Here is a 13647-nt window from a genome sequence, read left to right on the forward strand (position 1 = left end):
ATAACTAAAATATTTAAATTTGCAACATCGAACTCGGAAAGGGGACGAAACATTTCTGTTGAGCTTTGTTCTGTTGGTAAAGTTCAATTTAAGAAAGTTGGTTAAGTTCATTTGATATTACCTTATTGGTATTATATGAAAGGTATTTGAGAAATGTTTGATATTGGGTATTCGTAAAAGCCTTTTAGTATTTCTAATTGAACTTCAACTTATTTTTTTTTTTTTATATTTATGTATACATACTAATAAATAAATAAGCAAATACTTATGTACCATTTTGGTCGACCGCTTTTTGCCAGTTTTCCGCACGAGACATTATTCCATCAGTGTAAAACTTTCATCAGTGTAAATCGAAATTTCAAAAAAGGAAGTGAGCAAACCATTGTTGTCTAAATCAAACTGATACAGCATCGTCTCCGTAAACTTAACAAAATTCATTGGTCACTTGCGTGGCACCCTTCCCTTTTTTATACACAAATTTCAAAATATAGCGAATTTCTTCATTAATTTCACTCATTTTCGAACAGCTGTAACTTTTTTTCAACTTCTCCGAATATATTTTTTTAATGAAGCTGAAAATCTCATCTTTCCAACATTATATGCTGTGAACAATGTGATTGGTAGCATTGGAAATATACGAACATATATGAACGTAGGAAACGACATCTATTGACAAAATACGAAAAGGCTTTTTCGACTGCCAATATTTTTATATATGCACTACCAGTAAAAGTTTGTGTGAATAGTTGCAAATCGCCAAAAAATATTATTTTTGTAAAATTTACCGTTACGAATATCCAATCATGTAAGTATGAATATTTTTAGTTAACTGGGTTGTCACTTTCGAGAAAAATAGCGCATAGGAAAGTGTGCGCTTACGCGACAGTGTTATTTATTAACTGCCAGTTACACTGTGTAAGCTATAAAATTAAAACCCTAAGGTCAAAGGGTATGAACTATGTGCGCTTTAAACGCAGTCTTTAGTGCAGCTTTGTGTGGTGTTGCTGCAACCACTACATGCAAATGCCAACAACACCGCTTTGCACGCTAATTTTGTTCGCACAATGGATTGGAAAAATTCAACAAGAACACAGAGCGCATTCACAGGCATCGTTATCGGTGGCACATCTAACAGCTATTTGAAAACCAAGCAGAAGATTGTAGCGGAGTGGAGGAGTGTGAAGATAGTAGTGGTAGTAGTAGTGATGACTTCATGCCGCTTTTCGACTGATTAAAATCGTGTTCGAAATAAAGTAACTACCAAAACAGTTATCTCGTTATCGCCAACGACGTGGTTTGCTGACTCGCCAAACACACACACATGTATGTATGTACACTAGTAGGGCGGGTCGTTTTTTTTTTTTATAAAATCGTGCATGCGGAAAATGTTCTACGGTTAATTCTGAACAGCTTGAGAGAATATAGTTCTAACTAAAACCGATTTCGAGCCAGAGATTTTTTGATTTGTTTTTGACATTCTATTGATCATTTGTAGGAATCGAGCAGATCGGACAACTAAATCATATATATCCCATAGATTAAATTTTACCTTCGAAATCTTATGAGAGGGCTTCATGGGAACCGGTGTGAAAAGGAGGATGGGCGTGGCACTGCCCACTTTTTGATGAAATCCCATATCTAAGGACCCAACAGACCGATTTCGACTAAATTTAGTAAACAGCATTCTTCTCGCAATCCTATGTCACAGTGTGAAAATGGGCGAAATCGGGTTATAATCACGCCTACTATCCATCACTATCACTATCCAGTACACAGATCAAGATGTAATTAATATAGCGTAATAAAATTTTGCAGTAAAGTGTGCCACCACGAGTTACGTGGCCCCATGTTGCCTACGCAATACTGCGATACAAGCCTTTACGGCTGTGCAATCTGCACATAGTTAGCGCGCCGCGCCGAGCCGCCACTCAACCCGAGTGGCCAACAGAGGATCTCCACGGTCCACAGGAGCTCAAACAGGCAACATAGCTGCCACTCTGACTTGTACCCCCTCCCAAACCTTCATCCCGCTCCCATCCTCGGACAAGAACCAATCAGCAACTCTTGGTTCCTCGCACAATCTGTTCCGTGTATCAGACCGTAATACGTCGGAACGTCACATCAGTCAAGTGCAATTCCTGCGCTTGCATTGCCCCATGCTGCGCTTGCATTGCCCCATGCTGCAGGGGTCTGCCACCGTAACACACAACAGTGGCGTCGCCAACCAACACCCCAGTGCGACAACCGCCCCTGCGGGTTCAGCAGCTGCAACAAATACCACTTACACGCCACTCCCTCACCCCCAGGATCACCCACGGACACCCGCGACAAACCCGCATTTTCAATTTAACTGCAACGGACTCCAGAGTAAGATCGAGGAGATAGTTGCACTTATGAATCGGGAACACGTATCGATAGCTGCGGTCCAAGAAACCAAACTAAACAGCCGCTCAGATCTTCGGAGTTGTGCCGATTTCAAAGTAATACCCTAGAATGTCAGGGTATAGCTATCCAGTCAGGCGATGTCGAGCTCGAAATATTTAATATATACATACCCCCAGTTACATGTTTCCCTACAGGATATCACCCGAATATAGGCGCGCTACTTCGTGGTGAAAACCGTCTGGTACACGGCGACTTTAACTATCTTTGACATTCCTGCCTGTCAAACGATCGTAGGCGATTGAGCTGGCGGAACAGATTGACGATTCGACATTCTGCACAATGATTGACGAAGCACCCACCAGAATTATGGGCACCTGTAATAACTCGCCCGATATTACAATTGCTAGTGGTGGTCTGATAAATAGCATAACCTGGCGACCTATGCTAACTCTCGCATCAGACCATCTGCCCAAATTTATCTCGATCGAGAAACCTCCTGATTTTTAACAAAGCGAACTGCGTCGGCTTCACAGAATTTATTGAGAGCACCTTCAACGCTCTACCCATTCCTACGGATGTATGCGTTGGCGAACGTCGATTCCGCAAGGTGATCGCAGCAGCTACCGCTCGCTTCCCGGCTAGAAGAATAGCGGAAAACCGCCCTAATTTCCCAGCCGAAGCAGCCGTTTTAGCTATACAGTGCGACACTTTACGCCATGCCGATCCCGGGGATCCCCGAATAACGGATTGATATCGGAGATTCGGCGAATGGTACACCATCATAAGCGGACGAAATGGATAGAGCACCTGAAGTCCTGCAACCTCTCCATCGCTGTGAGTAAGCTTTGGGCTACTGTCAAGGCTTTGTCTAACTCGAAGAGACATGACAACCGAGTTGAAGTTCGGACCCGAAGAAGTGCGCGAGTTATTTAACCGGCAGTTTACACTGCACCCTTCGGTAGACAAAACCAAGCGATGTGTAAACTAACGGCTGCGCAAAATGCCAAACGACTGCGCGCCACTTACTTTCACCGATGAGGAGGTTCAGAATGTCATCAACAAATCAAAATCTTCTAAATCGGCGTCTTCCATCATTGACCCTGATGGAATCAACATGCTCATACTAAAGCTATTAGGCGCGACGGGAGTAAGCTATCTCACCAAGGTCTTCAACCTGTCGCTGACCACTCTTCAAATACCAGATGTGTGGAAAGTCGGAAGAGTGGTCCCACTACTGAAACCTGGGAAACCCGCCAACAAAGGGGAGTCCTATCGTCCTATAACTCTCCTCTCCCCAGTAGTGAAGACACTTGAGGTCTTGCTACTCCCGACCTTCACTCACCATTTGAGCCTAGCCAGCCACCAGCAAGGATTCCGAAAAGTGCACAGCACTTAGCGTCATAAATGCTCATATAGTTCGTGGCCTCAACCAGAAACCACCCTGTGAAAGAACGATCCTCGTAGCGTTGGACTTGTCAAAAGCTTTTGACACAGTCAACCACACAATTCTACTGCAGGACTGCAAAGTACGCTTCCTCCAGCACTTAGAGGTGGACCATGAACTACCTGAGCGGTCGCCAATCATCCGTACTACTTCGAGGTGAAACTGAGAAAAATTAAACAGGGGGTTCCGTAGGGTGGTGTCCTCTCCCCGTTACTGTTTAACTTCTACATCTCGAAACTCCCACAGCCACCAGAAAGAGTTTCTATAACCTCGTACGCAGATGATTGCACGATATTCACGTCGGGCAATGGAATCGATGGCATATATTCGAAAGTAAACAACTACCTCTCCAACCTTTCTCGTTTCCTCACTGCACGGAACCTCACACTTTCCCCCACCAAATCCATAGCGACCATTTTTACGAACTGTACGAAGGAGTATAGACTTGAACTTATTATTGCAATCGATGGAGTCACAATTCCGACTGTCAATAACCCTAAGATTTTAGGTGTAACTTTTGATAGTCTATGCTCCTTCACTCCCCACACGACCGCGATTATGGTCAGAGCCCACAGAGCCGCAACAAAATCCTCAAGTCGCAAGCCGGCAGTACATGGAGAAAAGACAAAGAAACGTTGTTGGCAACATACAAGGCAATCGGCCGGCGGGTTCTCAATTCCGCAGCACCAATATGGTCGCCTGGATGTAGTGAGGAAACTCCAGACCTGTCAGAATGCTGCATTCCGGACCACGACGGGATGCCACTTGATGTCTCCCATCGAACACCTACATATTGAGACGCTTATGCTCCCAGTTAAGGAGCATAATGAACTCCTCTCCAAGGAGTTCCTGCTGGGATGTTTTCGTAGACATCACCCTTGCAGACACTTGCTTGGAGCGGAACCGCCTCTTAGAAGCTTCAAGAGGTATTTCCTTGACTACGTCGACGACATCGTACAGTACGCCGACCGGACTTCGGACGCAACTGACTTCCGACAGGTACTGACCGCCATTCACAGTGGAGCCATCAACACCTTCACCCACTCCCTTCCCGTGAATGGCGTTCTTGGAGTCAAACCACCACCCATTGCAGACGAAGAGCTCGAGTTGCCACGGTTTCGCTGGCTCGAAACCGGTTTTACACCCATATTCTCTTAGGCAATTTGTCAGAAATTTGTTCAGAATGAACCGTCCCTGTAAAACAACCCACTCTAATGTCCGTATGTCATATGCTTATATAAAAGAATATATACTTTTAAAACTTACAGCGCTTCAAAATGGAAAATAAAAAAAGAATCACACACATATTTACCTACACACAATTAAAGTGCCTTCTAGGCAAAAACAAACGGTATGAGTCTGATAACACCAAATTACAGCATGAAAAGGAGTAGAAAATCGACAAAAATAATAGTGCAAAGAACCAACAACAAAAAAACTACTAGAATAACTTATCTTATCTTCATGCCTTGAGTCATACTTGTATGCGGTGGCAACCAAGTATTTGTTTGTTTTCAAGGGTGGTGGTGCGGTGCTCTCCACGGTTGTTTCACTAGTGCTGACAAAAACAACAGTATGTAGTAATGAACTTATTTGCCATTCACTGCGGCGATTTTTGTAGTTGTTATTTAATTTTCTTCTTTTTGGTGAGTGAGTACATACATGCGCGATTAGCTTTGCAATTTCGGGTTGGTTATTTGTCTGTTAATTTGATAAAAAAAATTTGTGTTTTTTCAGTTTAGAAAAAGGCAAAACACTAGAAGTTATTAATATACATATGTATATAGACCAGGTTAAATAATTTTTGAAAACACTTACCAAAGCGTCGGATGAAATCCATCGGAAATTAAAGATAAAATAATAAAGACTAAGGGAAAAATAATTTACGGACGATCTAAGACCGTGAAAGGGATGGGGAAGGGAGGGGTTGCATTTTTAATATTTCCGTCAAAGCTACGAGTTTTATAAATGAAAGCTATATGGAAATGTTGTAGGTAATTAGATAATTTCACATAATCTCAAAATTTATGCATGTTAATTAATTTTTATCTTGTACAAACATTTTTTTCAAGAAATTTGATGGAATATTATGTCCTAAAAATACTGAATTTATTTAATTTAAAATATTTACTTTTTATCCTCACTATTTGAATTACATATTTTTTGGATGTAATATTAATTTTACACTTATACTTTTAATTTTTATGTTCACTAACACTTCTTTAAATCGTTTGTACACATTTTTTTTTACATTATATAATGCAAAAATAGTAACCCTGGGCGGTCCAACACCGGGGTGTCTCAGGTTTTTTTCGCGTTAAATTTCTTTTTATTAAACTTCCTTTCTATTGTATTTTTGTTAGTTTGTTCACACTGATTATTTGACAGTTTATAGCTCTTTCGTTATTGTTAAGTAAATAGATTTGAATAATAAGTTAAATATTGGATTAAAACTATTTTTGCACTATATAATGTAAAACAAATGTGTACAAACGAATAAGTGAAGTGTTAATGAACATAAAAATTAAAAATATAAGTGCAAAATTAATTTTAAATCGAAAAAATACGTAATTCAAATAGTGATAATTTTAAACTTTAAACGCAAAAAAATCTTGATCTGGAGAACCTCTTTTATCCGACCATGCCCATTTTATTTCCGAAATCCTGGTACATATTTTATTATTATTATTATTTTTGTTAATAAAAAATATTATATTAAAAGGAAAAAAGTAATTTTAAAATAAAGATTGAATCAATATTGAACTAACTGCAAATTTTTATTTTTGTGGCTGAAATGTAATAAGAAATATATAATCCTCATCTCTATTTATTTATACAAATTTATGATATTTTTATCCATATGTCAAACCCTTATTGAAAAGTATACTACATACATATGTACATACGTAATGAGATCAATAAAATAGTTGGCAGAACCGAAAGTATTACTTTATTAATATAATTTGGTATAATAAATATTGGTACATCATTAACACTAAAGACTAAATAAATGTGGATACTAAGTACATACATATAAGCGCATTTAATACATGCCAAAATTTTATTGTGCAAAAAACTTGAATGAATTCAGGCCATTCCTGTGAAAATTTTTAACACATCAGATTTACTTTGTATAAAAAAATAGTAAACGAGTATTTATCAGTATTAAATACTCTAATTAATACCAAAAACTTGTTTCTAAAGAGCACAATAAAGTTTACATATTTTTTTGTTGTTAATATGAACATACTTGACCGGCCTAACCAAAAATCACACCCACAGATATGTCAACACGCATGGAAATATTATTTCAAGCTCTAGTTGAACGAAAAAAAGTGCTTGCATTGTCTTTTCCGTTGCCCCGTTCGGTGTGCTTAACTAGTTTTTACACGTTTGTTTCTTGTGTTAAAAAAAAAACAAAACAACGACTTTGAAACCAGACGCACTTGAGACCTATACGAAAACAATTGAACCTTCAAGCAGTACGTCAACCATGCAATTGGAACGAGTGTAATAGGGGTGACTTTTAAGGGCTAACAAACACGCAAACAAACTTGCGTATTATTAGTCACTCAATGTTGCTGAAATTGGTGGCAATAGCAAAACCGGCAACACCACCACAACAACCACACAGGCTCAATGCCTCAAGGCAGTGCCACCAGAACTGTTTAGTAATACATATCCTGCTTGAGGGACATATATTGGCGCACCCATTCGCACCCTCCAGCACTCTGTTTATACAGAAAAACGGTAAAAAAAAAATATAATAACGAATGCACTTACCTTTGTTCCGGCAGCTGTTTCAACTCAGACATATCCAGTTCCAATCGTAAATTCGACACTTCGCATAACAAATGATCACGATCAGCTGTGACTTCCTTGAGCTTTTCGCGCAGTGCCCGATTCTCGCGCAGCAACTCCTCTACATTGATCTTGACCGTATTCACTGCGGCAGCAATTTGCGGTGCCAACGATGGTTGTATTGTGGTCGTAGGCGTTGTCAAAACACCCACAGACTCACTAGAACCGAAAATATTTAAATCATTATAACGTACAATACTATTCGTGCCGCTACCGAGCGCGCTGGCACCTATTAGGCCACTAGCATTGGCGTTGCTGTTGGCGTCAATGCCAAAACCGGCCATCATTGAACTTGCTATGGCAAGCGATTGTGTGGTCTGATGCAGCTGCTGATCGAAAGATGCCTCAGAACTGCATAGAGAAATTGTGTCCTGAGCCAAATTGTTTTGATTATATGCAAGTAGCATAGCATCCCCACACTCGCCACTCTCGTTCATTCTAATATGCAGATTGTCTTGTTGCTGTGACGAAAAGGATTCATCATTATCGCACATTCTCGACTCGTTCGTGCGCACACGCACACAAGTCTCTTAACACAGATGCACTTTGTATTTCCCCCCCGTTACTTCAAATTCAATATGTAGGTATGTATATATTTGCACTTATATCTCAATGAACAAGCACATTCAGCCAGAAAACACTTCAATATTTCTCTTTATGCTCGCTTTACTCATCAATTTCAACTTGTAAATTATAGTAATATTTGATTATATTTCTTAAAACTTGCTATTTTTAAATATTTCATATGCACTGTAGCACAAATACACTTTGTTAAATGCACTCAGCGTGGGCGCAAATAAACAAACCATTCAATATTTTGCCAGAGTATTACGCATGATTCTTGAAATTAACACCATCATAAAATTTAATTGTTAGTACAAGGCCCTGCATTGGTCGCGATACATTGCGCTGTTATTTATTTAATTAATATCAGTTCTAATTCGCTTTATAAATTTCACAAATTTATTCAAAACTCCACCGAACACATTAATACCGAAGAAGCAACAAGAAAACTAAACCAACAAAAAAACAACAATGGAGCAATTCAAGTTTCCAACTGCTTTGCAGGGAAGCAAACTGCGTGCGGCTGAAACACTGGCTACTGTACAGGGTTGATTTTCCAAAATATAAATGTAATAAAATTTAAGCGTAAGAAATATCGAAAAGTTTGCCTGTTGGTTGGGAGACATAAGTTGCAGGTTTATTTGGAAAGAAAAGTGATAAAAAATACATATATTTATAAATGTATATAAATAAATAATTAAGAAAATTTTATGATTTTTAAAGTAAATCTCTATATATTAGCAAAAGATTATGCAGCTGTTTTAATGCCATAATACATTTGAAATATAAATATATTTTTCGATAACGATAAATTTCTAAAATATTTCTTTAATATATAACTTAAGTCTTTCGTAATGCAAGATAATTTATAGGCTTATAATATAAAATTGATAATTGTCATTGCGGCATAGTATCATATTCGTGTTCATTTTATGTATTTAGTAATTTGTTTGGGTCAGTAATATTTGATATTTATTTAAGAGATTCAAATCGAGCCGCGGCAATAGCTAATATTAATAGAAAATATTATATAAAGATTCATTCCAATTTCAACTGTTACTTGCAGAATGACCTCGAAAAACTTAATCCCCTATTATTAATTTCGTAATAAATATTGCCACATTCCGCGGTGATTTATTAGTCAAGACTTTTCGTTTTCATCGATTGGGAATAGCATTGTCGACACTAGTTTTTATCTTGCACTGCACTGCCGACATACATTAATCTTTAAGAACAACTAGCGGCCCACAGAGGTCGCACAGATCGAAAACTGTGCCGTTTTACCACGTGGTGTATTTATTTTATTGCAATTACAGCCGGAAGTGTGTGATGTTGAATATGTTTAATAGTGTGACTTTATTTGAGGAGCGGCTAATATTATGTTCCGACCAAAACTTTTAAGTAATTAGATTACATTTAATCTATTCAATATTTTAGACTGTCATCAGTACAGTGAAAGATTTATGAAACAGCTGTTTTTGACATAAAGCATTCACATCGTTTAATATTTATTAAAAGAAAACAATGTCATGTCGTATTTTGTCATAAAAGCCGTTTTGTTTCAAATATTTTCCTTTTAATTTGCGTAAGCTCACGATTAAAGTCTCGTTATAAGATGGGTTCTGATCAAACTGCTTTTACCGTGTGGTTCAGTAACAAGAGTTACTCTCTTTATTCGGCCTCAAGCTCTAATTCATAAAAGAACTGAAAGACACAAGATGAGTCCTTCTAGGCTTTGGCGAGATGGTTACACTCTCATCCCACCGATTATGCAGAATAAAACTGACCAGCTTCGGATTAGTATCAGGTTGTTCAATAAGTTTTGTCGTTTGATAAGAAAAACACAATTTTATGATTCAAAATACACTTTATTATTCAGTATAATCTCCCTGAACATTAATACATTTGCTCCAACGATCCTACAATTTGTGGATCCCATCTCTGAAGTGAGAAACCGGAAGGCCTGCAAAATACGTTTAAACAACCGTTATAACGTCTTCATTTGATGAAAAATGGCAAGCATTATTTTTTGGTAACACATAAATTTTTTGAGTTATGGAAACGAATGGAAGTCGCTGGGGGCCAAATCTGGTGAATATGATGGATGCTTGAACAATTCGAACTTTAATTCATGTAGTTTAGCTCTAATGACACTGTGCATTGTCCTGATGAAAAGTGATTTTTTCTTCTGCAAAACGGGTATTTTTCACGAATTTTATTCTTCAACAGGTAGCAATAATACTCAGAATTAATTGTTTTAGCAGTTCGCAAGTAATTCACAAACAAAATTCCTCTCACATCTCAAAAAACGGATGCCATAACCTTCTTGGCCGATTTCCGTACACGAACGCGTTTCGAAGCCAAACAGCCATGTTCACACCACTCTTTAGCCTCTTGTGTTGATTCAGAATCAAAGTGATAGATCCAAGTCTCATCCATAGTGATGAATCGATGCACAACATCCACTTTATCTTTTTTAAAACACTCCAAATGTTGCTAAGAAAGTCGCATTAGAATGTGTTTTTGTTCCATTGTTAGCGAATGCGGCACCCATTGTGCACACGGCTTTCTAAGACCCAAAATTTCACTTAAAATATGGTTCACACTGCCTAATGGGATGTGTAGAGCCGCTACTAAATCTCTCTCAGACAATCGGCGATCTTCCAAAACCATATCCTGTATTTTGGCTATGATTTCTGAAGTATAAATGAGTGTACCAACAAAGCAAAAAAAATTGGGCTAGTAGGAACGCCCTCTCTTCTCGAACGACAAAACTTATTGAACAACCTGGTACAAAGACACATTATCCAGAAGAACGACCCAAAGGTAACAATAAGATGAGAGCTCAAAGTGATTACGCCTTTGTTTTATTTTTTTTTCATACAAATGATACTCAAAGGTGAGCTTTTAATTTTAAATAGAGAATAGTTATCTGGAGGATAGAGGATGGGGTCATGTGTAGAAGTTCACGCAAGTGAGGAAAGTTCTCTGATCGCCATTCACTTGGGAGTGGCCAGAAACGATTCTTTTTTACATATGACTCAAGCAGCTCACGACTTCCGGTCTTTGACCAAGTATCCTCTGGTTAGCCTAAGAACATCCGTTCGAAGGTGGGCTAAAGTGAGAAGGCGAAACATCCACTGCATAGGGTTGTGCGCTGGGTTTGGGACCCGCCACGTAAAAAGCCTACCCCAATGAAAAAGTAACAACCAGCCTCGGATGAGAGACCCCCTTTTGATGACGACCACGGCAAACGAAATAAGGACTACGATTTAAGGGCATGCACCTGGAATGTCCGGTCCCTTAATTGGGAAGGTGCCGCTGCCCAGCTGGTTGATGTCCTCGTGAAAATAAAGGCTGACATCACCGCCGTCCAAGAAATGCGATGGACGGGACAAGGACAAAGACGAGTAGGTCCTTGTGACATTTACTACAGTGGCCATATAAAGGAGCGCAAGTTTGGTGTGGGATTCGTGGTGGGAGAGAGACTCCGTCGCCGAGTACTATCATTCACTCCGGTGAATGAACGTCTAGCCACAATCCGCATCAAAGCGAGGTTCTTCAACATATCGCTGATCTGCGCCCACGCTCCGACGGATGAGAAGGACGATGTGACCAAAGATGCCTTTTATGAGTGCTTGGAACGCACTTATGAGAGATGCCCCCCCACGATGTCAAAATCGTGCTTGGCGACTTTAATGCCAGGGTGGGCAAAGAAGGTATCTTTGGCACTATGGTCGGTAAATTCAGCCTCCACGAGGAAACATCCCCAAATGGGTTGAGGCTGATCGACTTCGCCGGGGCCCGAAATATGGTTATCTGTAGTACTAGATTCCAGCACAAAAATTCATCAAGCTACCTGGCTGTCTCCGGATCGAAAAACTACCAACCAGATCGATCATGTTGTGATAGACGGAAGACACGTCTCCAGTGTTTTAGATGTGCGTGCGCTCCGAGGTCCTAACATCGACTCGGACCACTATCTTGTTGCAGCCAAGATTCGCACCCGCCTCTGTGCAGCAAAAACGCACGCCAACAAACACAAGGAAGGTTCCACGTCGAAAAGCTGCAATCACAACAGACTGCCGAACGATTTTCTACTCGGCTTGCACTCCTGCTCTCTGAGAGCACTCATCAACAACTCGGTATAAGGGAACTGTGGGACGGCATTTCAAACTCCTTACGTACAGCTGCATCCGAAACCCTTGGTTTTCGGAAAGTGCAAAAGAACAACTGGTACGACGAGGAGTGCCGCGCCGCAGCGGAGAGAAAACAGGCTGCCTACCTCGCAACGTTACGATCGACCACAACACGTGCGGGATGGGATAGATACCGAGAATTGAAGAGGGAAGCGAGACGCATCTGCAGACAGAAAAAGAAAGAGGCCGAAATGCGTGAGTATGAAGAGCTTGATAAGCTGGCCGACAGGGGTAATGCTCGAAAATTCTACGAAAAATGCGGCGGCTTACAGAAGGTTTCAAGACCGAGCATACTCTTGTAGAACCCCAAAGGTGATCTAGTGACCGATGCCCAGAGCATACTTAAATTATGGAGGGAACACTTCTCCAGCCTGCTGAATGGCAGAGAATGCACAACGCCAGGAGAAGGCGAACCCGATTCCCCAATCGATGACGATGGAGCAGACGTCCCATTGCCCGACCATGAAGAAGTTCGAATAGCAATTACCCGCCTGAAGAACAACAAAGCGGCGGGGGCCGATGGATTACCGGCCGAGCTATTCAAACACGGCGGCGAAGAACTGATAAGGAGCATGCATCAGCTTCTTTGTAAAATATGGTCGGACGAAAGCATGCCCAACGATTGGAATTTAAGTGTGCTATGCCCAATCCATAAAAAAGGAGACCCCACAATCTGCGCCAACTACCGTGGGATTAGCCTCCTCAACATCGCATATAAGGTTCTATCGAGCGTATTGTGTGAAAGATTAAAGCCCACCGTCAACAAACTGATTGGACCTTATCAGTGTGGCGCCAGACCTGGAAAATCAACAACCGACCAGATATTCACCATGCGCCAAATCTTGAAAAAGACCCGTGAAAGGAGAATCGACACACACCACCTCTTCGTCGATTTCAAAGCTGCTTTCGACAGCACGAAAAGGAGCTGCCTCTATGCCGCGATGTCTGAATTTGGTATCCCCGCAAAACTAATACGGCTGTGTAAACTGACGCTGAGCAACACGAAGAGCTCCGTCAGAATCGGGAAGGACCTCTCCGAGCCGTTCGATACCAAACGAGGTTTCAGACAAGGCGATTCCCTATCGTGTGACTTTTTCAACCTGCTTCTGGAGAAAATAGTTCGAGCTGCAGAACTTAGTAGAGAAGGTACCATCTTTTATAAGAGTGTACAGCTGCTGGCGTATGCTGATGATA

General features: G+C 40.4%; 1 protein-coding gene across 1 annotated transcript in view; it reads right to left on the reverse strand.

Moving 5' to 3' along the window:
* The window catches only part of LOC120776470 (IQ motif and SEC7 domain-containing protein 3), a 177401-nt gene extending 168730 nt beyond the window's left edge, over positions 1-8671 (reverse strand). The window contains exon 1 of the mRNA XM_040107140.1: positions 7613-8671. Coding sequence (XP_039963074.1) covers positions 7613-8184 — 572 coding nt within the window. The 5' untranslated portion in view covers positions 8185-8671. The remainder of the gene's footprint in view (positions 1-7612) is intronic.
* Positions 8672-13647: the final 4976 nt, after the last annotated feature.

The sequence above is a fragment of the Bactrocera tryoni genome, chromosome 5 (assembly GCF_016617805.1).
Source record: "Bactrocera tryoni isolate S06 chromosome 5, CSIRO_BtryS06_freeze2, whole genome shotgun sequence".
Lineage (NCBI taxonomy): Eukaryota > Metazoa > Arthropoda > Insecta > Diptera > Tephritidae > Bactrocera > Bactrocera tryoni.